Source organism: Balaenoptera musculus, chromosome 11 (genome assembly GCF_009873245.2).
Source record: "Balaenoptera musculus isolate JJ_BM4_2016_0621 chromosome 11, mBalMus1.pri.v3, whole genome shotgun sequence".
Taxonomy (NCBI): Eukaryota; Metazoa; Chordata; class Mammalia; order Artiodactyla; family Balaenopteridae; genus Balaenoptera; species Balaenoptera musculus.
In genome coordinates, this window is record NC_045795.1 from 39,387,496 (window position 1) to 39,411,380 (window position 23,885).

The 23,885-nt window shown below is 45.2% G+C and overlaps 1 protein-coding gene across 9 annotated transcripts in view; it reads right to left on the reverse strand.

The window, feature by feature from the left end:
* ANKS1A (ankyrin repeat and sterile alpha motif domain containing 1A) overlaps positions 1-23,885 on the reverse strand; it is a 193,571-nt gene that overhangs the window by 73,266 nt on the left and 96,420 nt on the right. For all 9 annotated transcript variants that reach the window (XM_036868298.1, XM_036868297.1, XM_036868293.1 and 6 more), the window contains 2 exons: positions 19,898-20,018; positions 3,156-3,745 (listed from right to left, as the gene is read on the reverse strand). In XM_036868298.1, coding sequence (XP_036724193.1) covers positions 3,156-3,745; positions 19,898-20,018 — 711 coding nt within the window. The remainder of the gene's footprint in view (positions 1-3,155; positions 3,746-19,897; positions 20,019-23,885) is intronic.

Genomic DNA, 23,885 nt, shown 5'->3' on the forward strand with positions numbered 1-23,885 from the left:
ATGCAGAAGGTGCATCGGAACAATAAACAGTAGAGAGGCTGCAGGTTGCTCTCTAACCTCTCCTCTCTCAGGGAGCCAGGCAGAAAGGCTCATTAATTTCTCAAAGAACAATGGCGGGGGTGGGGGGGTGGCGCCTGCCCTACTTTGCCAGGCGGGGCGGGCTCTTCCGTCTTGGGTGGGGCAGAGTAGTGCAGGAGGTTACAGGCTGAAGGGCTTGAACTCCACCACTGGACCACCCATCCCAAAGCTCTGCCTTTTTAAAGGTCTGAAGACACTCCACGCCCCAGTTCTCTTTCTCCAAAGCTGCAGGCACAATAATAATATTAATATCTACCATTCACTCAATACTTCATGCATACTAGGCACTGTGCTGGGCAGTGAAACACATACCTAATTGGTAAAAACACCTCTGAAACACAGATTTGACCACCTCTGTTTCACAGATAAAGATAACAACATCGAGGCTTCCTGGGGCCTCACACATGAAGGCGGAGTCGATGGAGCTGGGGCTCCAAGCGGGATCTGCTGACTTGGGAGAGGAGCCCCGCGTGCTACCCTGCACTGCCTTCCAGAAGCAGCCTGGCTAGCCTGCACACAACTCCATCTGTGCTGGGATCGCAGCTGCCTGGGCCCAGAGCCTCCCTCTTCCTCCCAGGCCCCACGGTGAACAGCTGAGCTGGTCCACAGCTGCTTCACAGCAGCCTTCCCTACCTCCTGGGGATCTAACGACGACAAAGAAAAAAAATCGTGAAGCACAAGATACAGGCAAAGCAGCCTTCAGGCATGGTTCAGGGTAGTGGCGAGCAGCCGTTAACTAGTGCCGGGTTCTAGGAAGTCTGCCCAAGCCCTGCGTTTAGGGCCAACCAGTGGGGGAAACACTCCTGAAGTTTCTCTTTAGACAGAGATAGCCACAAAAACCAAGTATAATATGACTCAAAAACAATGTTGAAGGGTTACACATAAAGGGCCGTGTTAATGTTTACTACGCAAGCAAAGCTTGCTCTTCTGAATTCTTTCCAATAAGACCTCAATTGCCTTTACTTTTTTCACACTTAAAATGTAACAGTGCTTCTGGTGGTTAGCCACACTACAGCCTTGGTCAGGACACCTAGACCTCGAACAGTCCCTGGGTTCACTGGATCCACCTGCAATCTCTACCCGCAAAGGAATTATCAGCATATAAACCTCCTCTCATTAAGATGTCAGGAGACCACTGATATATTAGCCCAAACAGCCAACTTCAATTAAACTGGGCTGTGCCTCGGTGATTGTGTGTTTCTTTTCCAGGAGGAAATGGTGGAGCCCATAACACTGCCTGGAAATGCTGCATGCCAACAGGGCCTGGATATCCCGTGCAGAATCGCCCAGTGACTTCTTGGGGTGGAGGATATGCTCAGGGTAGAGCCATAAAGAAGATTATGGTTAGATTGGTAAAGCTGTCTTCCAGTCCATTTGGAGGATTCTGAGATACTGCCTTGATATCAAATCAAATACTCACTTCTCAGCCTCATGTTCAAGGTCCTCTCACTGTCTGGTCTCAATTTCACTTTCTACCATTATTTCTTACTCTCCTTGTACAAACTCTACACTCTGTAGAAACCAAATGACCTAAGCTTTCCCAGCTCCACGCCCTTGCTCATGCTTTTCTCTCCACCTCAATGCCCTTTCTTCATCCTATGGTTTCAATCTGGTTCTAACCAAAACACTTGGTTCTTTAATTCCATGTCCAATGCCACTTCTCTGTGATCTTTCCTAAAGCCCTTTCCACCCTCTCGTACCCCTTGCCTCTGCCCACCCCACCCCCACTGATGTTTTTCTCTATTGATCTCTCCTGCCATTTCAGAGAATATTGCATTTATCTTACTCTTAAGCTGCCTTATCCTATACTTGACTGTAAATTAGTAAAACTCCATTTTGAAAAACAAAGGTAGAGCACACTTTCCTACAAACACCTACTCTCCTGTGTGTAATCTTCTGGCCCCAGGCGCTCTTGAACACAAACTGATTTTCCTTAAGTGGCCTGGCATCTAGCACAGGCTTACCAAATTCTGGTTTACTAAATAGTGAAGACCTTCTCTGGCACAGGATCTTCCTGTCCCTGACTAAACAGAGTCCTAAACCTCATCATATCTGGAGATGAGTGCTGGAGGAATCGGCCCCGCCCTGTTCCCACATTGGGAATGGGATTAGCTTTGGTTTACATAACTTTTGCAGCTGCAACCCGGATGGGCTGGGTAGGGCATTTAGTCTACAGAGTGTTCAAATGGACATGCCAGCTGCAGTGGTCCCCTCCTCTTCAAGTGCTAAATTCATCTCTTGAAAATGTTCCGGGGAGACAGATCCAGCCTGCTTCAAAGTCAGCTTCCTCCCAGCAAGAAGCTTTCAAGGGTAGTACTTGAACATTCCCTGTGTGTTTACCCATCTTTGAGAAACACATTCTTCTGCCCAGGAAGACATGTCACAGGTCACTGAAAAATATTTGGGCACATATTTCTAACTATTCTATAACAATGGCTATGAAAGGAACCTGGGCCTCAGACTTCAAATGTTTTCTCCTCACTAATCTCTCTTTGTTTCCTGAACCACCTAGCCCTCTGCCCCGACAACCCAGGAATGTGGGATGGGCAGAACGCTTCTGCGGGGAGATCATTCGGTCTTCCTGGGAAACACAGTAAGAATAATCACGAGCTGCGGGAAACAGAAAATCCCCCTTCTGATCCCCTTTCAGCAGCTTCTCCCAAAGCCCCCTCCCCCCAACTCAGGATCTTCCCTCTTCCTCCTGAAAACTCATAGGAAGCACTCTAGCTCTTCTGAAGCATCTTCAGGGTGAGCCTGGCTCCCTCAGTGGGGCTGATGGGATCCAAATATTTCCAAATAGCATATCATTTCTAGGAACCGCCTCTCCCTCAGTCCTGCTCTGCTGGGCCTCCACCCTCCAGATTAACCATGAGTGGACCTGTCCTCTGCCACACAGGCAGGAAGACTCCTGACCTGGCTCCCTGGCACCTGCCTCCCTCCCAGCTGTCAGAAACACTCTGGTTGAAGTGTGAGGGAAGCAGGGCAGCCCTGGCCCACATCCTGGCCTGGGTGTCAGCACCCAGGGGAGCGCGGGGGGCTCAGCCAGCCCAGCTCTCCGAGACATCACGCGGCCTTACCTCATCCCACTCGGAGGCAAAGGAGGGAGACTTCTCCAGCCTCTTCTTCCCGATGCTGCAGTTGGACAGGGACTCGCTCCGGCTCCCCATCGTAGCGTCCTCCGTGGGTGAGCAGGTCAGGAGATCAGAGTCAGACTTGGACAAGCTGCGGCTGAGTTTGAGCTCAGCTTTGGGTCTGCCGGTGGGAGGGGCTCGGCTTCTGGCCCCGCTCCGGTCGCCTTCTTCCTCGGCACCCCCAGGGTGTGGAGATGCGGTGCGCGTCGAAGTTTCGGGGTGCGTCTGGCTGTGGGCGGGAGGCAGGCCGGCCGGATAGCCCACTCTCTTACTCTGGTCCGGCATGCGGGGCGCGGAGGCTCCAGACGTGTGCCCGCCCGTCTCCTCCAGCTGCATGCCTGCCTCGGGGCGGGCACCCTGAGCGGGGGACCCTTCTTGATGGCTCTGGCCAGGGGCTGGAAGCAGCTGGAAAGGGTCCTGCCCCGCCTCACACACTGGGGAGGAGCCGTGGAGGAGACCTGAGAACTGCTCCGGGACCTGCCCGTCCTGCCCCTCTGCAGAGTCCTGGCTCCGGCTGCCGCTGCTCCGCCTGTGGTCTTGGAGTGGACAGAGAGACAGAGAAATAACAAAATTAAACACGGCAAAAACCAACAAAGTTCCAATGCAGCAAGCGCACGGCCGAGCAGAGGGATTCAAAAGCAGAGGGAAAGAGAGAGAAGTTGGATCGTCTGGGGAGAGGACAGAGGGAGAGAAGGGGAGAGAGGAAGGCAGAAAACAGTTTCATATTGTTCTTAATGTCCAATTTGTACCCAAAGTCAGAGCATTTATGAAATTCCAAACACTGGCCTGATTAATGCTATCTGGCAGCCTTCCTTGTTAGATTTCTGTTAACATTAACGACCAGACCTTGCTATATAAGGCGACAAGAGGTGCTAACTATATCCCACAGAAAGGACACAAGTGAGGAGAGAGTGAGTGAACACGGAGCAAAAGTGAGAGAGAGAGAGAGCACGCGCGCGCGAAAGAGAGCAAGCAAGCACAAGCAAGCGAGACTCACTCCTGGAACATCTGATACATTTCCATAAAGGCCAAAGTGTTATTTAGAGCCACCCGCCCCCCCCCCCCTTCCTCTGGCAAGCAGCAACAGAGGGAAAAAAAATGGAAGTCATGATCCACAACCTGCAACTTCTGGAATTCCTTAACTGAAAGTACAAAACAAACCAGCAGAGAAATAACTGCTTCCTTCCTCAGAGGGGGGCGATTCAGAGTTCCACGCCTCATCCTTCCTTCCTCAGGGAGTACAGACTTTTCTACTTTTTTTTTCTCTCTCTTTCTTTCTTTTTTCTTTCTTTTTTCTTTTCTTTCCTTTCTTTTTTTTTTTTTTTTTTTTTTGTACACATCTCACTCCTTCCAAAGCCTCCCAGCTGCTCCTATTTGTTTAAGTTTAACCTTAGTTGATCCACTGAAATCAACATGGTCTGATTTGTCAATGCCAAGAGACATGTGCAGTTCTTCTGAGACGGCCCTAACATCCCAGAAACCTGACACTACTGGCTCGTGAGGCCAACTACTACTGTACACTCCCCCGAGGTATCAAATACCTCTGCCCTGAGGTAGCATAAATAATTGACCAAATCAGAGTCCAATATCAGTATCACACTGGGACACCCAAGGGGCTCTCCCTGCATGAACTCAGAACCATTAGAGATTTTAACCCACATCAGCAGGGCAGATGACAACCCTGTGTCCAGTACTAGCTCACATTCCACAGCTAATACTCAACTCTACTTTCTTTGTGAGTGGAATCTACGGTATATACACCAAATGATTCCCTAGTCTGCCCCAAGCTCCCCAAACTGTTCATGAGATCAGAGAATCTTGGAATCCAAAGGGTCAAGTTCAACTATTTTTACAGATGAGAAATCTAAGGCCCTCAGGCCTTCTGTGGTTTGTCCGGACTGGTGGGGGAGAAGGCTCTAACCTAGGCATCTGAGCACCTGGCTCTGGTCCTGCTGTTCTGCTCTCTCGCTGTGTGGCCTTGGCAGTGATCACATCTTGCCGGGCTTCAGTATCTAAAATAAACAGGTTGGCTGCATGGTCCTTATAAATCCCTTTTATGTTCTGATAGTGATGAGAAGCCAAGTCTCCAGCGTACTGCGATGGCACACTTCCCCCTTGGGGTGCTGCAGAGCCCCGCCTGGGTGTCTCTCCCGGGGCTGCCTGCACAGCACCCTCCCTCCCTCATCATGGCCTGCAGCCCCAAGGCAGTCAGGTGAGGAGGGGCACGCTTCATAACCATGACGCTTCGCTGCCCAAGCATGATGCCAGGGTCCTACAATGCTGGCTCTTCCAGGGCAGCATTTCGGGAAGGACCCCAACAACCAGCTCTCTGAATGAGCCCACTGCCCTGAGGTCTGAGCAGGGATATGGTTCCACGCACCCCACCCTCTCAAGAAGAACAGTTTGGTCTCCACAGTCGGCTCAGCTTTTGGCAACTCTGCAGAGGCTGCTGAGGGGGCAGCCAAGTCCACGTTATGGCTCTGATTACTTATCCACAGGAGCCCAGAAGTATGAACTTTGGCATCTCCTTCCTCTATACTTGACTGCTTCAGGACTTTCACACCCTGAACTCACACACCCCACACCCCAAAGGTCAAGTCCAGAGCACTGAACAAGCACTGAACATCCTGAATCATGTCTCTAGGGAAGAAGATGTGCTGAGTACATAAGAGTTCCACACAGGGCTTCCCTGGTGGCGCAGTGGCTGAGAATCTGCCTGCCAATGCAGGGGACATGGGTTCGAGCCCTGGTCCGGGAAGATCCCACATGCCACGGAGCACCTAAGCCCGTGCGCCACAACTACTGAGCCTGCGCGTCTGGAGCCTGTGCTCTGCAACAGGAGAGGCCGCGATAGTGAGAGGCCCGCGCACCGCGATGAAGAGTGGCCCCCGCTCGCCACAACTAGAGAAAGCCCTCGCACAGAAACGAAGACCCAACACAGCCAAAAATAAATAAATAAATAAATAAATTTATAAAAAAAAAAAAAAAAAAGAGTTCCACACAGCTTCACTCAGGCCCCAGGAAGCGCTGACTTCCAGGCTATGAACACCACGTATGACAACTGACAGCGTGCAAGAAGTGCCCTGTAGGGCTGCACAGTGGGACCACATGACCACCTAATGGTGGTTCGGGCCAGTGGGACTTCCTAGGAGAGGTTGATGGGGAGAGTCAACCAGGGTGCGAAATTCGCCACCTCCAGGACCATATCCTGATGGCTGACTTCCTCCAGATTCTGGCCCAAGGGGCAGTGTCCCCCTGTCTGCCTCTGAACTCGAAAGGGAGCGCCGATAACAGGAGCACAGCCTTCTCTTCCTTTGCACCAGCTTCTATCTCCTTATTTAACAAGTTTTTTGAGGAGATGGGAGTCCAACAACAAAAGAAAAACACCAGTCCAGAACTGGGAGTGAGCCAGGCTCACACTGCCTGGGTGGACCTCGGAACCCAGGCCACAGGGAATGTTCTGACTGCTGCTGGGGGAGCCAACAATGAAGGCCCTGTCCAACAGCCACGCATTCATGCCAGTCATCAATGGAGAAAGAGGGACAGATGCCAAGAGCTCAGTACCAGACAGATGCTGGAGGAAGGAAGTGGGCAGAAAGAAGGAATTTATGGAACTTATGGAAGGAGGAAATATGTGAAGAGCAAGAATTTCTGAGGGTCATAATCCCATTAGAGAAAACACAATCCACCAGAGTAGAAGAAATCATGGAAAGGGATGCTCATAATGAGACAACTTACCCAGGCAATTCCCTAGGAAAGACACCTTGGTATTTGAAAAGCTTGTCAAGATCTAAGAACCTCAGGATCTCAACAAGCTGGTGTTCTCTTTCCCATAAAAAACTATATCCAAGGCTAAGCTAGATTTCCTGGCAAATCAATGAGTGGGAAAAGATCTACTCAATGGTCCCTTCCTTCTGTAAAGTCAGGACAATATTAGGTCTCTTAGGGACAAGATGTTAGCAATATAATGTACTGATCAAAAGCTAGATTTTTTTTTTCTTTTTCCCCCAAAAGCCAGATCTTGAGCAAATTACCTAACTTTTCTGTGCCTGGTATTGTCATCGATAATTTTGGGATATTAATAGTACTTATTTCATAAGCTTGTTATGAGAATTAAATTATATATGTGAAGCATTTAGGACCATGCCTGGCACATGCCAGCTCTCAATAGATGGTAACAACTGTTATTATTCTCCACACAGGATCCATAACAACATATTCTGCTCACAGATGAGACCAACTACTTCTCTGTTCCTCACAGATTCATCACAGGGATCTTCAGCGACAGTGTACGTGACAAGTACCAACATCCATTGCCTTCATCATCCTTGTAACTCTCGACAGCAGAAGGAGGGGACAGAAGGTAACACAATGAGAATGCTGAAGTGAGAAACTGAGATGGGCCCCAGAACTGTCACTGTAACCACCCATTCCCACAATCTGCATGTGCACAATGTCTGTCTTCAGGGGGCACCTGAAGATATAAAGATGAAGACAAGGACTCTGCTCCACGAGCTTACCAGCTATTGGAAGAGACCAGCATATAGAGAAATGACTAGAATGCAAGGCAAAGATTAATACATGCTTTAAGAAAAGTATAAACCAAATGCACTGTGCAGTGAGCAGAAAGGAGAGTGTGATAACTTTGAACCAGGAGGCTTCTCAGAAGAGGTAGATTTTTGAGCTGGGTATTGAAGGAGAAGAAAGGCCTTGACAGGCTTAAAGAGAAGTGGAAACACTTTAGAAAAATCAGTGACAGGAACCTTGTGCCCAGGGGCTCGTGGACTCGCAGGCTCGCAGAAGAGAACCCTCAGGCCCGAGGTCTTCCTTCAACTGAGAATCACTATGCTCCCACCCTGGGAACTCCACAGCTTTTCCAACCCTCCTCCCATGCTGCCCCCAGCACTCCTCACAACCTGCCCTTCTAGGAGAGAAACAAAGCAGGACACGGGGAGGGCTGTGTCCTTACTCTCCCCATACATCAAGGCCAGCTGCTCCACTGAATACTAGGACACCCCAGCATGCTAATTCCCAGTCCCTTCGACTTTCCATTTTTATTCATTCTGGGTGTGCATTTTTCTTTTATCCTGTGACCTGCTTAAGCAAGGGGTCTTCTATGCTGCATTTTAACTACTATCATGATCCATGGGGATTCTCAAGGGCTTCTGAATAATAACATTTACACATTTACCCATTTTCAGTCACCTCTGCCCCTTTATTTATTTATTTATTTTTTCATAGCTACTTTATTTATTTACTTATTTTTGGCTGTGTTGGGTCTTCATTTCGTGCGAGGGCTTTCTCTAGTTGTGGCAAGCGGGGGCCACTCTTCATCGCGGTGCGGGGGCTGCTCTTCATCGCGGTGCGCGGGCCTTTCACTACCGCGGGCCCTCCCGTTGCGGAGTACAGGCTCCAGACGCGCAGGCTCAGTGGTTGTGGCTCACGGGCCCAGCCGCTCCGCGGCATGTGGGATCTTCCCAGACCAGGGCTCGAACCCGTGTCCCCTGCATTAGCAGGCAGATTCTCAACCACTGCGCCACCAGGGAAGCACACCCCTGCCCCTTTAAATGAGGGCTGAAAAATGCAGCTCATGTGAGGACTTGCTACGTTAAATCAATCCTCAGGCTCCGAGGAGAAGGCTGGGGTACTCCAGTTTCCCGGGCTGTTCTGCTTTCTTTGTTCCCTTAGGATTGGAACCTTCCAGATGCTCAGTCACTGTGGTGATCATCAGAAACTGTGTGTGTCCAGGGAACTCCCAAGTCCATGGCTGCTTTTGAAGGGTCACCGTGCTTTCCTCAGAAAGAAGGCACCGAGTATGTTATGCAGACATTCGCTGGAGATCGTGATCTGATAAGACAAATAGACTGAGAGTCCTTTCTGGTCCATGACAACAAGAGAAATAGAAGAAGATCTGGACGGGGATTCAAGAGGTCCAAGTTGGAGCCCCAGCCCTGTGACTTTTCCTCTCTGGGTCTCTTTCAAAAAATGAACGGCTGGGATGCATTCTCTGGGGCTTTGAGATTTAGTACGGTTTGAATCTGTGATTAGACGACCTAAGTTCCCTTCCAGCTCTGTGACATTAAAACATGAATAGTAGCAGGCCTTCAGGGGAAATGATTTAACCTCATGGTTAAACATGCTTTGGATTCGGCCACACTAGAGCTTAAGGGCCAGCTCTAACGCCTAACTTTTTCTTCCTCATCTATTACACAGGGATAAAAATAGCCTCTATTCGGAAGATTTGTCTTGAGCTATTCAATGACCTAATCAGTGTAACTGAACTCGGCACGCGGCTGGCCCATAAGATGCGTTCAGTTAATGTAAGCTGCCATCATTATCATCATTTTTCATTTACAACCGTTTCCAAACTGCTCTTCATGCTAACACTGAACAGTCTCGTTTCCTTTCTCCAGACTCTACAAAGGAGACAGGTTTCTTCTAAGTGGCCCTATGAACCAGGCAAAATAAAACTCAAATGCCAGGGAAGGTCCAGCCGTCTTGCAAGTTTGGTTCAGGGTGATGTGTAACAGCACAGTGGAGGATGCTAGGCTCAGGAACCACCTCCACCCACAGCAGCACCCACGGGCACAGCCCAGCTTTGGAACTCAGGACTGTTCTACCTGGACTTGGTCCTGATTAGCTGACAGCTCCCCTATTTCCCTAAACTCTTCCTGAAGAGTCTATTCACCGCCTGCTGTTGGACCCCTGGCCCCTCAGACTCCCCTATTCAATATTACCAGCTCTGCCTGGATCAGTTTCCAACCAGCCATGATATTTAACCGTGCCTGATTTAATAGCACACTTGCCATCTCTGTTTCCCTTGATCTTCTGCCAGTTCCAACACTGGGTATTCACAACCATTTGCTTTCTCTTCTCCAGTTGCTGGAATGTTGAGCCCTGCTGAATACTCAAGAAACAACTGACTGAGTCCTCTACCAATGTATTTAACTCAGCTGTCTTCCAATAGCTACCAAGTATTAGGTACTAGTTCTTCTGTGCCGGACACTGTGCTAAAGCATGTCCTTTTTTAATAGTCACAGCAACCATGAGGGAAGAATTTGTATCCCTACTTTACCTGTAGAAACTGAGGCTTAAAGAGGTTAAATGGCTTCCTCAAGGCCACCAGCCAAGAAGTGGTAGACAGGAATTCAAACGTGAGCCTGACTACCAGGCTCAGTCGTCCTTTTATTCACTTCTTGAAAACTATGACATCGGCATAAGATCGATTTCTCGCCTCTGCCACTCTTTTCTAATCGTCATCTTTCCCATAGCACCTATACTCTTGGAGGATAATCGCACCAATTTCCTGAGAAGGTTTAGATCAAACTTCCTGAACTATTTTCAACATGATGTCAAAATCTGGGGATAATTTCATCTCTTCCCAATTGCCTCAGAGAAGTATCTCCCCATCTAGGATTTACCAATGGTCAACTGCCCAATCCTTTTTCTAGTCTTTATCCTTCTAGCTCTTTCTGTATCATTTGAAACTGTTTACCAGTTGTCCCCAGTATGCACTCTCTCCTTCCTTGGTCATGGGATTTTTTTTTAGATTGGCTCACAGCCACCTAGAATACAGACTACATTTCTCATCTTTGTGGCTAGGTGTAGCCATGTGACCAAGCTCTGGTCAATGGGTTTTATAAGTGAGAGTGGTATGTGCAACTTCTGAGAACTGTCTTGAAAGTACTCTTCTTCTCTCCTTTCCTCTGGCCTGTGCTGATAGCTTGAACTTGAACAGTCATCCTGAACTATGAGACGGCAGAAGGAGACCGGGTCCTTGACCATCATGAACTGCCATACTAGCCCTGGACTCCTTACTTCTGGACTTCTATCTTGTTTAAACCACAGTGATTTTGGGGTTTTTGGAAGTTCCGTGTTGGCTTCTAAGGCACTGCATTATCCTGGTTATCTTCCCATGTTTTTCCTTTATTTTCCTCTAAAAGTAAGTTCTATTCTTGACCTCTTCAATCTCTCTAGTCTTTCCCTCAGCAATTGATTTTCTCTTACGTTATCCATCACCTCAATGTGGATGATTCATGAATCTGTATTTCTAATCATTACATCTCTCTTGAACATCAGACCCACATTTCCAAGTGCTTATGGAGTATTTTTAGCTGGATATTCTGGTACCTGAAACATCTCAAACTTAACCTATCCAAAACTGAACTTACGTATTTCCTCAAATGCGCCCCTCCTTCAATTCCCTATTTCTGTTAGTTGCACAATATTTCCCCAATTAACCAGGCTCAAAACCTTAGAATCATCCTCAATACTCTCTCCTCCTCTATCATCCATACTTGGTTGTAAGATCCTGTTAATGCTACCTCTTCAAAACCTCTGCTATCCATATTCTCCTTCCTATCACTTTCTATTATCCCCCTAGTTTGGGCTCCAATTTCCTTCAAGAGATTCCTTGAAGTCTCTTGACTTCAGGGTATTCCTGACTCCAGTCTCTCCCAACTGCAATCTAAGATTCTACAATTATACAAACAGTCAGCGCTCCATATCCATGGGTTCTGCATCTGTTGATTCAACCAATCACATATTGAAAATATTCAGAAAAAAAAAAATTCCAGAAAGTTCCAAAAAGAAAAACTTGAATTTACCATGTGCCAGCAACTATCGTACTTATATAGCATTTACATTGTATTAGGTATTAGAAGTAATCTAGAGATGATTTAAAGTATCCAGGAGGATACAGGTAGGTTATATATGAAAACTATGTCATTTTATATAAGGAACTTGAGCGTCTGAGGATTTTGGTATCTGGGGGTATCCTGGAACAAATCCCCTGAGGATACCAAGTGACGATTGTACTTACAGTGTGGCTTCTATCCTGTCACCTCATTCAAAAAGCTTCAACAATACTTCATGGTCTTTGGAATAAAGACTGCCATTTGAGATCCAATATTCTACGACTAGTCCTTTGTTCGAGGACTAGATTATTTTCCATTCTCCAAACATGCTATCGTCTCCTGTCATCTTACTGTTATTTATGCCACTCCCTCTGCCTGGAAGGCCCTCTCTTTCCTCCTTATTTCTGCCGATCAAGTACAATTCTCTGTTTTTGGGTTCAACTCAAATGCACTTCTTTCATAAAGCCATCCCTGATCTCTTACACTGACATTATTTATTCCTCTTTGAACTCTGAAATTACTTTTATACCACTTTACATGAATTTAACATATTCTGCCCTTTTATGATTATTTTACTTATGTCTCATGTATACATATTGTATATAATGGCTGTCGATACATTTGGTGAAAGAAAATATAGATGCATAGCTGACAAAGTTCTAACTTGTTCCATAATGGAAAGAAAAGTAAACTATTCCAACTCAGAAATATAAATTGATAAGAGCACGACAGTTATATAGTAGGGCTCCTCTAATGCAAGGGGAGAGAGAAGAGGAAGCTGCTGAAGATGAGGCTTAATTGTTAAACTCTCTCATTTACATTTTTTGCCTTTGGGAAAAGCACCCAAATTTATACCTTGGAATCTACCAAGAATATCTAGCCTGGACTTCCCGGCAAAGATGGTGGACTGAATACAGGTACTTATTTAAATCTTCTTCCCAAAGTCTTACTAAACTAATAGTAAAAGTGGGCCTCCTTCTAAAAGATGTGCAAATGAAAGCACCCCCAAGAAAACTCAATCCCAAGCTGCCAAAGGGAAAAGCCAAAACTCACACTATAGAATTCCCCGAAGGCTCAGAAGTTGGCAGCCCTTTGGATGTGGGAGTAGAGGGAGAAGCTAAAATAACATTTTCCTCCCCTCCAAGAAGACTGAGGTCTTCATACTCGTGCACAAACTTCACGTGGACCTAAATGCACAGCTCTCAGGAATACTGATTTAACTGCTTCTTAAAACCTCCAAAGTGTAGCTGTGTGCCAAAGAGTCCACATATATCACTGTCTTCAGATAATCATGCATCCCTGTCCTAAGTTAAGTAACCACTTCACCTGGACCTAAGCACTATTAGTGGATGCTGCAGAAAAGCACCAGAGAGAACAATGACTTTTAGAGCTCCTGGCTACTTTCCTATTTGCTAGCAAACCTGGAAAGTTGTCCACTGTTTCTCTGAGCAGTAGCAGGCCCCCAATGTCCAGTGGGCAAAGAGTTAAACACTATAGAGAAATAAGTGATACACAAAACATTGCTCTGCTATGCTAGTCCTGTATAAAGATTTCAGAAGACTTTTTCTACATTGGAAACAATTGAAATAACAGAGGAATATCTAGTCGGATAAAACTGTCATAAAACCATCTGGGCCTAGTGCCTTTGTGGGAGAGGGGAGATGGGCTTTCTACTTCACAGATCTATTAAAGCTTTCTCCTTCTGTCAGTTTTTGTCATTTCTACAGACACAAATGGCATTTCTGGGTGGGAAGATTTGTCACTGTGAAGGTTTGTCCTGCATGGTGCAAGATGCTTAGGATTCCTGGTCACTGGGCACTGAATGCCAGTAGTAACCCTTCCTCAACTAGTCATTGTGATGGACCAATAACTCACCCAGACAATTCATCCCAGGAGGATGGTAGCAACTTCTAACTAACCAAATAAAAAAATTTATTCTTATAAATTCTTTCTATTTATTTTTAAAATCTCTGCATTTATGGTTATATATTTCTTATATTATTCCTACATGTTGTATTTCCCTTTTCTTGATCAGAAATGTCGAGATATTTTAAAAAACACAAGTTTTCATTGCAATATTCAAGTCTATTGCTTTTTTTGTTTTTTAATTTCATTCTTTGTTTTCCTTTTTTTCTTTCTGTGTTTAACTGAGGTGTACATGCATACCATAAAGTAGGTGATGTGTACTATCTGCTTTTATCTTTATTAATTCCTCTCTGATACTTTCTTTTGGTTAAGTTTCAGTCTTTCTTATTTTTTAACAAATGAATTTAAGGATAAAAACTTCCCTCTGAGTGCCACTCTGGTCAAATATTTTCGGTATTTATGCAAAGTATTTCTACTACCATTAGTTTCTAAGTAGAAAAATGGAAAGGAAAAAGATAGGCAACTCATAGACTAAATATATAATATTAATCAATAAGATAAGGTGCTCAATTTCACTAGATCAGGCAAATGCCAAATTCTAAAGTCACTTTTTTTTCTTACCATGGTGAAAAGCATTAAAAAGTGATAATATTCCATGTTAGTAAAGGTATAGGGACAAGAGCATGCTCGTTCACCATTAAGGAAGGGCCATGTGGCTCCACCAATTAGATCTAGACATGTACCTACACTTTGACCTGCTAATTCTACTTTCTATCAATGTCTTTTAGAGAAATACTCGTATAAGCATGTAAGAAAGTCTGTACAGAATGCCACAGCAGCATAAATTATAACAGAAATAATACTGAAGACAACTTAAACATACATCAGCTAGAGAATAGAAAAATGAGTTATGGGATATTTAACAAAAATTTTAAAAGAATAAGGTAGATTTTAGGACTGTGACAAAACTGTATTTATGATCTATGAACAAGGTAAATTGTAAAAAAAAAGTCTGCAAAATAGTTTGTAAAATATGATCCTATTTTAGGTTAAAAAACAAACAAAATCTCACATGGTCACTTTTATATTAAGATAGCAAAGGGCCTGAAGCATACAGCATACTTTCAAACTATGGCCACCAATGGCAACTGTGAGTAGCAGAGAGGTGAGAAGAATCTGAGCATTTTGTGTGTATTCACTTTTCTATTATTTGAAAATTTTCTTTCCAGGGAGCTAAAATGAATGTAATTTTAAAATGTAATTAAAAAAAAATCTCCTAACCCAGCCCTCACATTGTAGTTGCCTCAATTATAAAGGAGGAGCTGAGAGCTCTGGTAGTCTCATTAACATGGCCTTTTTGAAAACTGATGAATTAATTCATAAAAGCTGCCTAAGATAATGACATTAGTGGAAAAGCAGGCAAAATTTAATATGTACTAACATGCGACATCATCTGCTGACTTGCCTCACTTTTACCAATCCTAGCAGGCATTTCTTCCAGGCTACTGAGAAATCGGCAGAGCCTATTTTCATATTTAATGTCTCAGCTCCTTTGTCTGAAAGCTCTTTGAGTGATCTAAGCAGCTAGCCTGGAGGCAGGCACACCTCCCATGCTGTGGTTCAATTAAATCTGTTTCCCCTACTGCCCACTCTCAACAGTTAGCCCAATGCTGCAGAGCTGGAAGAAACCAAAGCAAATGAGGATGAGATGTGAGGTCAGAAATCCTCCTTGGTAGTTCTCTCCTTTACCTGGAGATTTCTTAACCTGAGGATAGAAAATTCCTATCAAGGGCACTTGGCCCCATTTATGAAGTTCATCTGGGAAAGTTTCCCCTTTCCTTCCTTTCAAAGGCTGAGCCAGCTATCTTGTAGGGGTTCCAGATCAAGCCTTTGAAAGAAAGAATTAGAATCTCACTCCTCCATGATACTAAAGATTCTTCCCTCACTAAGAACCACTTTCAAACAGAGCATTCAATAAACTGAGAACTTGTTCTTCAAGGGTTAATTTCAGTATGATTATTACTAAACAACTAGAGTAGGCATCAATGCTCCACTCCACTCTCTGTAAAGTTTTAATTAAAAATCCACCAACATGATTGGAAGACTTAATACAGTTAAGATAGCAATTCTTCCCAAACTGCTATAGAGACTCAGCACAAAATTCCAAGAAAAACCCCAGCAGGACTTTTTGTAGAAATCAATAAGCTGATTCTAAAATTTTGTCTGGAAAGATAAAAGAACTAGAATACCTAAAACAATTCTGAAAGAGTATAACAAAGTAGCAAAGGCAATTCCATGGAGAAAGGACAGTCTTTTCAACAAATAGTGCTAAAACAAGTGGATATTCATGTGCAAAAAAATAAATCGCTACCCATACCACACACCATATAAAAAAATTAACTCAAAATGAATCATAGATCTAAATGTATACCTAAAGCTATAAAATTTATAGAAAAAATATAGGAAAAAATATTCGTGATCTTATCTGTGAAAAAAAGGATTAATCGAACTTCATCAAAATTAAGAAACTCTGCTCTTCAAAAGACACTGTTAAGGGAATAAAAAGACAAATCACAGACTAGGAGAAAATAATATATCTGATAAAAAACTTATATCCAAAATATATAAAGAATCTTTACAACTCAATAATAATAAACAACCCAATTTTTTTGATGAGCAAAAGATCTTGAAATGGCAACTTGATTAGATACAAGGATGGCAAAGAATCACATTAATAGATGCTCAACATCATTAGTCATTAGGGAAATGCAAATTAAATCCAGAATGAAATATCACTACACACCTATTAGAATGGCTAAAATTTTTAAATACTGACAATATTAAGTGCTGGGGAGCACACACAGCAATTGTAATCCTGATAGGAAGGTAAAATGGTAGAACCATTCTGGAAAATGGTTTGGCAGTTCCTTATAAAGTTAAGCATGTATTTATATAGGATCCAGCAATTTCACTTCTTGCATTTACCCAAGAGAAATGAAACCTATGTTCACACAAAAACCTCTATGTAAATGTTTACAGTAGCTTTATTTGCAATTGCCGAGAACTGTAAATGGCCCAAATGGCCCTCAACTAGAGAATGGACAAACTGTGGTATGTCCATACAATGGAATACTACTCAGAAATGAAAAGGAACAAATTACTGATACACTCAACAAGTATGAGTCTCAAATGAATTATGCTAAGTGAAAGGGACCAGACTCAAAAGGGTACTGGAATATTGTGATTTATAGGAAATATATATATATATTTGGCCATTCAGATGACCAAAATATATTTCTCAGATACACTGGGTCTTCATCCATAGTTCCTGGCTTACAGTTCCCCAAACCCAAGGAATTTTCTGATTGATAAGCTGTTAATGAAGGTGACTTTTGGTTAGTTGGTTGGTTGGTTGGTTTGTTTTTGGCCGTGCTGCGCAGCTTGTGGGATCTTGGTTCCCCGACCAGGGATTGAACCCAGGCCACAGCAGTGAAAGTCCTAACCACTGGACCACCAAGGAATTCCCTGAAGGTGACTTTTGGATACCACCCCAGGGTGGGGGCTGCTTGCCAGGAGAACCAATCATGTGATCAGAGGGTTGGAACTTTCGGTCCCATCCCCTGATTTCCCAGGGAAGGGAGAGGGGGTTTGAGGTTGAATCAATGCCATTGGCAGATGATTTAGTCAATCATGACTGTGCAATGAAGCCTCCATAAAAACCAAAAAAGACAGCTTTTTGGTCCCTATTTTTTTCCAAGAGCTTCCACATGGGGGAAACCAGAACACTTTTGCATGCCACCGTGCCAGGCCCCAAGCTCCAGGAGTACAGAAGCTCTGTTCGGGACCTCGCCCTGTGTATCTCTTCATGTGGCTGTTGATTTGTATCCTTTAATATCCTTTTATAATAAATCGGTAATCTAGTGAGTAAATGGGTTTTCCTGAGTTCTGTGAGGCATTCTAGCAAATCAATTGAACCTGAGAAGAGGGTCGTGGGAACCTCTGATTTATAGCTAGTCAGTCAGAAGTCCAGGTAACAACCTGGACTTGCAACTGGCATCCTGAGTTGGAGGGAGTCACTGGAGCCTCCAATTTGTAGCCAGTTGGTCAGAAGCACAGATGTTAACCTGGGCTTGTGATCAGCATCTGAAGCGGAGGGCGGTCTTGTGGGACTGAGCCCTTTACCTGTGGAATCTGATTCTATCCCCAGGCAGATAGTGTCAGAATTAAGTTGAATTCTCATACACCCCACTGACATATACACACACACACACACACACACACACACACACACACACACACACACACACACACACTGGAACTGGGTCTGGGAACCCTTTTCAGGTACGTACTATATGATTCCATTTATACGACATTCTGGAAAAGGCAAAATCATTGCTACAGACATTGGCGCAGTGACTGCCCGGGGTAAGGGAGGGGGGCAGGACTGACAACAAAGGTACACAGGAGAATCTTTTGGTGATGAAACTGTTCTGTATCTTGATTGTGGTGGCAGTCAAATGACTGTATTTGCTAAAACTCAGAGAACTGTACACAAAAAGGGTGAATTTTACTGTTTCTAAATCATAACTTTTTTTAAAAGCTCCAAATGGAAACCATTAAAACAAATCAAAACAAAACAACTACCATGAAAATAACCACAAAATTTCTGCATTTAAGGAGGAGAAACCTTTTACACAGGACCATTAAAAATAAGGTCTGCAGTGTCAGACACATCTGCACACGTTCTCTTAGCCACTCCTACCCTGACAGGCCTCGCAAAGGGTACTTCAAAAGACACCACTGCATCCCCCAGTCTTACCTGAACCATGGGCTGTCAGAGGACTGAAGGAAGCAGTAATAATACCCCGTGAAGGACCTGGGACCTGCAAGCGATAGAGAGCCGGGAGAGGCCGCAGGAGTTCCTTCAAACTGCAGTGGGAATTGCACTGCCCCTTCTTGTTCTTCCTTAGGAGACAGAGGTTGTCCCAAATGCTCCAGCGGTGCACACTCACCCCTGTCGGGACCACGTTTACACCGCCTGGCTGGTTCTCAATCCTGCAGCCCTCACTCCTCGCGGAGGAAACTGAATTTTGCAGAGGCAATGAAAGTAGGCCAAGGCGACAGAGCACTCCAGTTACCGGGTGGCAGCCAATCACGGGCCCCTCCCCAGAAGTGTCTCAGTCTGAGGTCAGGACTCAAAGCAGAGTCTGTGCCGGCAGCCTGAACCCAAGGGGAATGACTTGTTGGGCTTGTTTTTCCACCACATTAACTTGAGGGTTTGTGATTTGAGACCCCAAATCAATCTCTGCCACAATGCTGGCAGCCTCCCCTCCCACGGCGCTCACCTAGTCTGACCCGACCTTTTCCTTGCTTCGCATGCTGAAAGGTGACAAGACCACTCCAGCCCAAGGTATTGAAAATGAAAGGCCATAATACACCCACCGCCCAGACTGCCCTGAAACCCAACTTCCCCAGCCCAAGGAACACCATCATCTCCTTCCGCCCAGGATCACAAACTTTAAAAATCCTTCTTTCAGGGGCTTGCCTGGTGGCGCAGTGGTTGAGAATCTGCCTGCCAATGCAGGGGACACGGGTTCGAGCCCTGGTCTGGGAAGATCCCACATGCCGCGGAGCAACTAGGCCCGTGAGCCACAATTACTGAGCCTGCGCGTCTGGAGCCTGTGCTCCGCAACAAGGGAGGCCGAGACAATGAGAGGCCCGCGCACCGCGATGAAGAGTGGCCCCCGCTTGCCGCAACTAGAGAAAGCCCTCGCACAGAAACGAAGACCCAACACAGCCATAAATAAATAAATAAATAATAAATAAACCCAAAGTTTAAAAAAAAAAAATATCCTTTCAGGACTTCCCTGGTGACGCAGTGGTTAAGAATCCGCCTGCCAATGCAGGGGACATGGGTTCAAGCTCTGGTCCGGGAAGATCCCACATGCCGCGGAGCAACCAGGCCCGTGCGCCACAACTACTGAGCCTGTGCTCCAGAGCCCACGAGCCACAACTACTGAAGCCCGCGCACCTAGAGCTCGTGCTCCGCAACAAGAGAAGCCACCACAATGAGAAGCCCGTGCGCAGCAACGAAGGCCCAACGCAGCCATAAATAAATAAATAAATAATTTTAAAAAAAAATCCTTTCAGAGTTGTTTCTGCCAGGAGCAGGGGTGGGGGCTCTACCTTTTGTCCTTCCGTCCACGGATGCCAGCTTCTTTGTCTCTGCTGTCAGCAGTAGCTCATAAGGATGCTCGTCCTCCTCCCTGGCTGCGCTCCCCTGAATCCAGGGTCTCACAGTCAAGACCTAAGAGAAACAAACACCACGGTACTTCTCATGCGGGGGGCTAACACCCAGACAGGTTATGTCAAACAAATTTGAGATTACTGGCTCCTTTTTCATTGGAGGGAAAGAGAAGGTAAATAAGTCAAGTGTCACAGGGAATCACAATGCTTTCCTGGCTACGCACCTGGACCTCAAATCTCAATGGCCTTGGATTAAAATATTCCCCTTTCCTTCCCTCATTTCATCCTTCAAAATGCCATAAAATCCAAGATCCTCCCCTCCCCTGCCTCTTCCCTCTTCAGTGTTCTGCAGGATCTCTTTTCTGTGGGTAACACCTCCCAAGCGGTTTTTAGCCACCATGCATCACAAGGCCTTCTTTCTCCATGCTTCTTTCCTAATATGCTCACACAGTACCCCAAGGCTGGGATCCTTCCCCTCTTCTCAAGAGGGAATCAGCATGACTTCTGACTGACCCTGACTGACTGGTATTTACTAGGAACAAAGCATTCTGTAAATCCTTCTCTATTTTTGTAGGCCCTTCCTCATAGGCCCTGTGGGTTATAGATGAGGATTTCCCCCAAGCTGGCTTCCTACCACACCTATGAAAATACAATCTTAAATCAATTCCACCAATCTCTGTTCTGAAAAGAGGCAAGTGGATGGGCAGCAGGAATTTCAGTGGAGAAAAAGCAGCTCTGTCTCCTGAGAAATCCCTAATCCAGGCAGCCAAGTGTCTCTGATGAAATGACTGACCAGAGCTGGCCCCTACACCTGCCAACCGGCTTGATTCAGCTGGGGGCCTGGTGGCCACAGCCAGTCACGGTACCAGAGGAGCCAGGCATCTCGAACCAAGCCAGAAACACCACGATTACTGCTACAGTCACACTGAGAGAGAGAATGGAGATACCTGCTTTAGAGGATAATCCTAGCTCATCTCTCCTAAGAAGCCAATGTGTTTCACAGGCAAATTAAGAATAATCATAGACTGGCGATTAGGAAAGCCAACCAAAGCACAAAAGCTCTTCTTGAGCAGTTTGGCTAGAACAAGTAATATATTATGAACGAGGGTGTGAGAGGGATTCACAAGTCTACCTAACAAACAACGGGACCCTACAAGTGTGGCAATGTGGTGCCACTGAAACCTCCTCCTTCACTGATGTGTCCCACGGCGCACCGGAAACAAAGCAGGTTTGTGATTCAGTAGGATCTTGCTTCTTGGAGGCATAGCTCACAGCGTTACAGCCTAATGAGACAACACAGATTCTAGCAGCCTCAGACTCAGTGAGAGACTGCAGCTCCTGTTTGTTAACAAGGCTGCCACTCCAAAGGCAGGATGGTGGTCTCTCCAAAATTCTGCTAAGCACAGCAGGAACCTCCACTGACTGAGAGCCACCTGGAAGCTAAAAGCTCTTTCATTACAATGAGCTACTTGCCTGTATTACTTATTCCTTTTGCCTCTTCACAGGAACACAATTAAGGGAACAAAGAGGGACCGTTAAGCAGTTCAGACAGTGTCAACTTAATACCACAGGCTTTACTGACAGGAATTTGTGTTCTGCAAGTTTACACACCCAGAGCCATCACTGAGGCAGAGCCCTGGAAATCTGATTCTGTGAGTGTTCTGCGCACAGCAAGAGCTCTCACGTAGCCCCAGGCAGACTTCTCTGAGAGGTATCTGACAGCCTGGGTGCCCGGCCTATAATACCCTTTCTTCCCAAGCAGGAAGGGTCTGATGACTTCCATCTGGAAAATCAGACCCACTGGACCTGTGTTTGCTCCGTGCCTGGCTCTTGTGCACAAGTGGAAGCAGGGAACCAGCAAACGGCAGAGCTGGAAGGGACCGGAACCATTACAGTCACAGCTGGAGAGTACCCGGTTCCAGCTCGTTCCTTTTGCAGGTGACAAAACCCGGTTACACAGGGAGCTCCCAGCAGAGCCAGGGCCATAAAATTCACTCCACCTGATTCTGGATCGAGCTGGCCTCATTTTTTTTCTGGGAAGTGTGGTTTCTTCACCCAATTCAGAATCCTCTCCCTCCTTCAGATGTCTAATGAGTGCCCCCTGCTCATACCCACACAACTCATAGGGTGATCTTTTCCTCTTGGTCCTGGCCTCTGCCAGCTATGGGATTAAAATCTCACAAAAAAAGCAATAAACTGCTTTCCTTCAAGTCTTCCTAGCGCCCACTCAAGAAGCCCTGTGTCACAGTGAATATGGCAATAACTGATTCGCAACAGAAAGGATTCTGCTCTTTACTAAATTACTCCTTAATCTTTTCCCCCTTTCTTCCAGGGTTTGCAATAAATCAAAACCAAAAAAAAAAAAGTATTCTCTGCTATATGGAAAACAACATTTTTGCTGCAGAGAAAAGCGACTACCAGTTACCACCCAACTGTGACCAATGGAATGGCCAGTTGGGGTGTGGGCAGCTTTCTGGGAAGAGATACCACAGCAGCTGCAACTTCCCATGAACATTTAGCACATCTGAGCATAGAGAAGACACCGGTCAGTCCGATGCAGTTGGCAGCCCCTTTGGTGGGGTGAAAACAGCTGATTAGCTTGTGTGTGTGCACACACGTATGTGAATATGTGTAATTTTTTTTAAGACAGTTTCAGGATCTGGTCATTACTCTGATCAGCTCTCCTAGAGCCAGTGTACTCAGCTTCTCTTAAAGGCTTTCATGGGTCATCTGACAATGACAAGCCTCAGGAATAGGAAACGAACACTGGGTCAGATTGCTCGCTTGCTAGGATAGGAATGAGGTTTAGGGTATTAAAGCTTTGAGAGTATAAGAAATGAAGACGGTGAAGAATACAGTCCAAAAAAAAAGTCTACTTTTGGAGAAGACTTATCCACTCAGACTATAGCAAACAGAATCTGTCTTGATCATTAAAAGGATAATAACCCAGAGCACATCACCTCTATATCTATGTACTTATAATCATCACTTAGGAAGCAAAGCCAGGGTTCTCAGGGTCTTCCAAATACTGACTATGGTTGTCCAACTGATCCAGAATTCCAGGCTATTCGGAAGCGAGTCCTAGAAGATGTAGCTCAGACACAGTCTCCAATCCAGGAGAGTAATAGGGATATTTCTCCCCCTACTTTTTGATACAGTATTATTGCCAAACTGTATGCCCTAGAAAGCCCTGGGAGAAAAGAAAGTGCTGGTTATCCAATAGTTCTTTAGAAGCCTTGCCCTTATCCTTGGGCACCAGAAAATTTAATCCAAGTCCTTGTTAAAGAGGTGGTATAGGGCATTTACACAGACCCAGCCCCAACTGAATATGCTCTATATTACTAGGTTTCTCTTTGTAAAAAGGGAGTAATAAAGCAAACCTCTATATAAAAACGTGTAGGGGTTTACTACATGCGCTTGTATCTGCTGGCAATGTATTATTACCCTAGAGCCTGTAATTCTAGAGACCCCTTAGTTGAGTCATGATAGTAAGTATTTTGTAATTAAGGGATAGAAAGAAATAAGGACAGAATTTGTACCTAGCATAGAAATCACCCCTATCTCCAACACTGACTTTACATTCTAAAAAGGCCATCCTTGTATTTATACATTTTGTCAAACTGATGTCATCCTTCTGGTTGCGTATGTTTATATTAAATAAAAGAACCTGTCTCACTGGATGGTCCATGGCAGTAAAAAAAACTTAACTCCGACTTCTGGGGACAAAGTAATGAGACTTAATTGACTAGTTTATGTTAGCTGGTTTTTAAGTTAAAGAACAATAGGGCATTGAATGAGCTACAAAAAACTATTGAAATTATATAATATTTTGAATAAACACTCAATAAATATATTCTTTGAATGGCAGGAAGTGTTAAAGGAGCATTGGGAAGATGAAAGATTAAGGAAAACATGATTTTCTTCACAT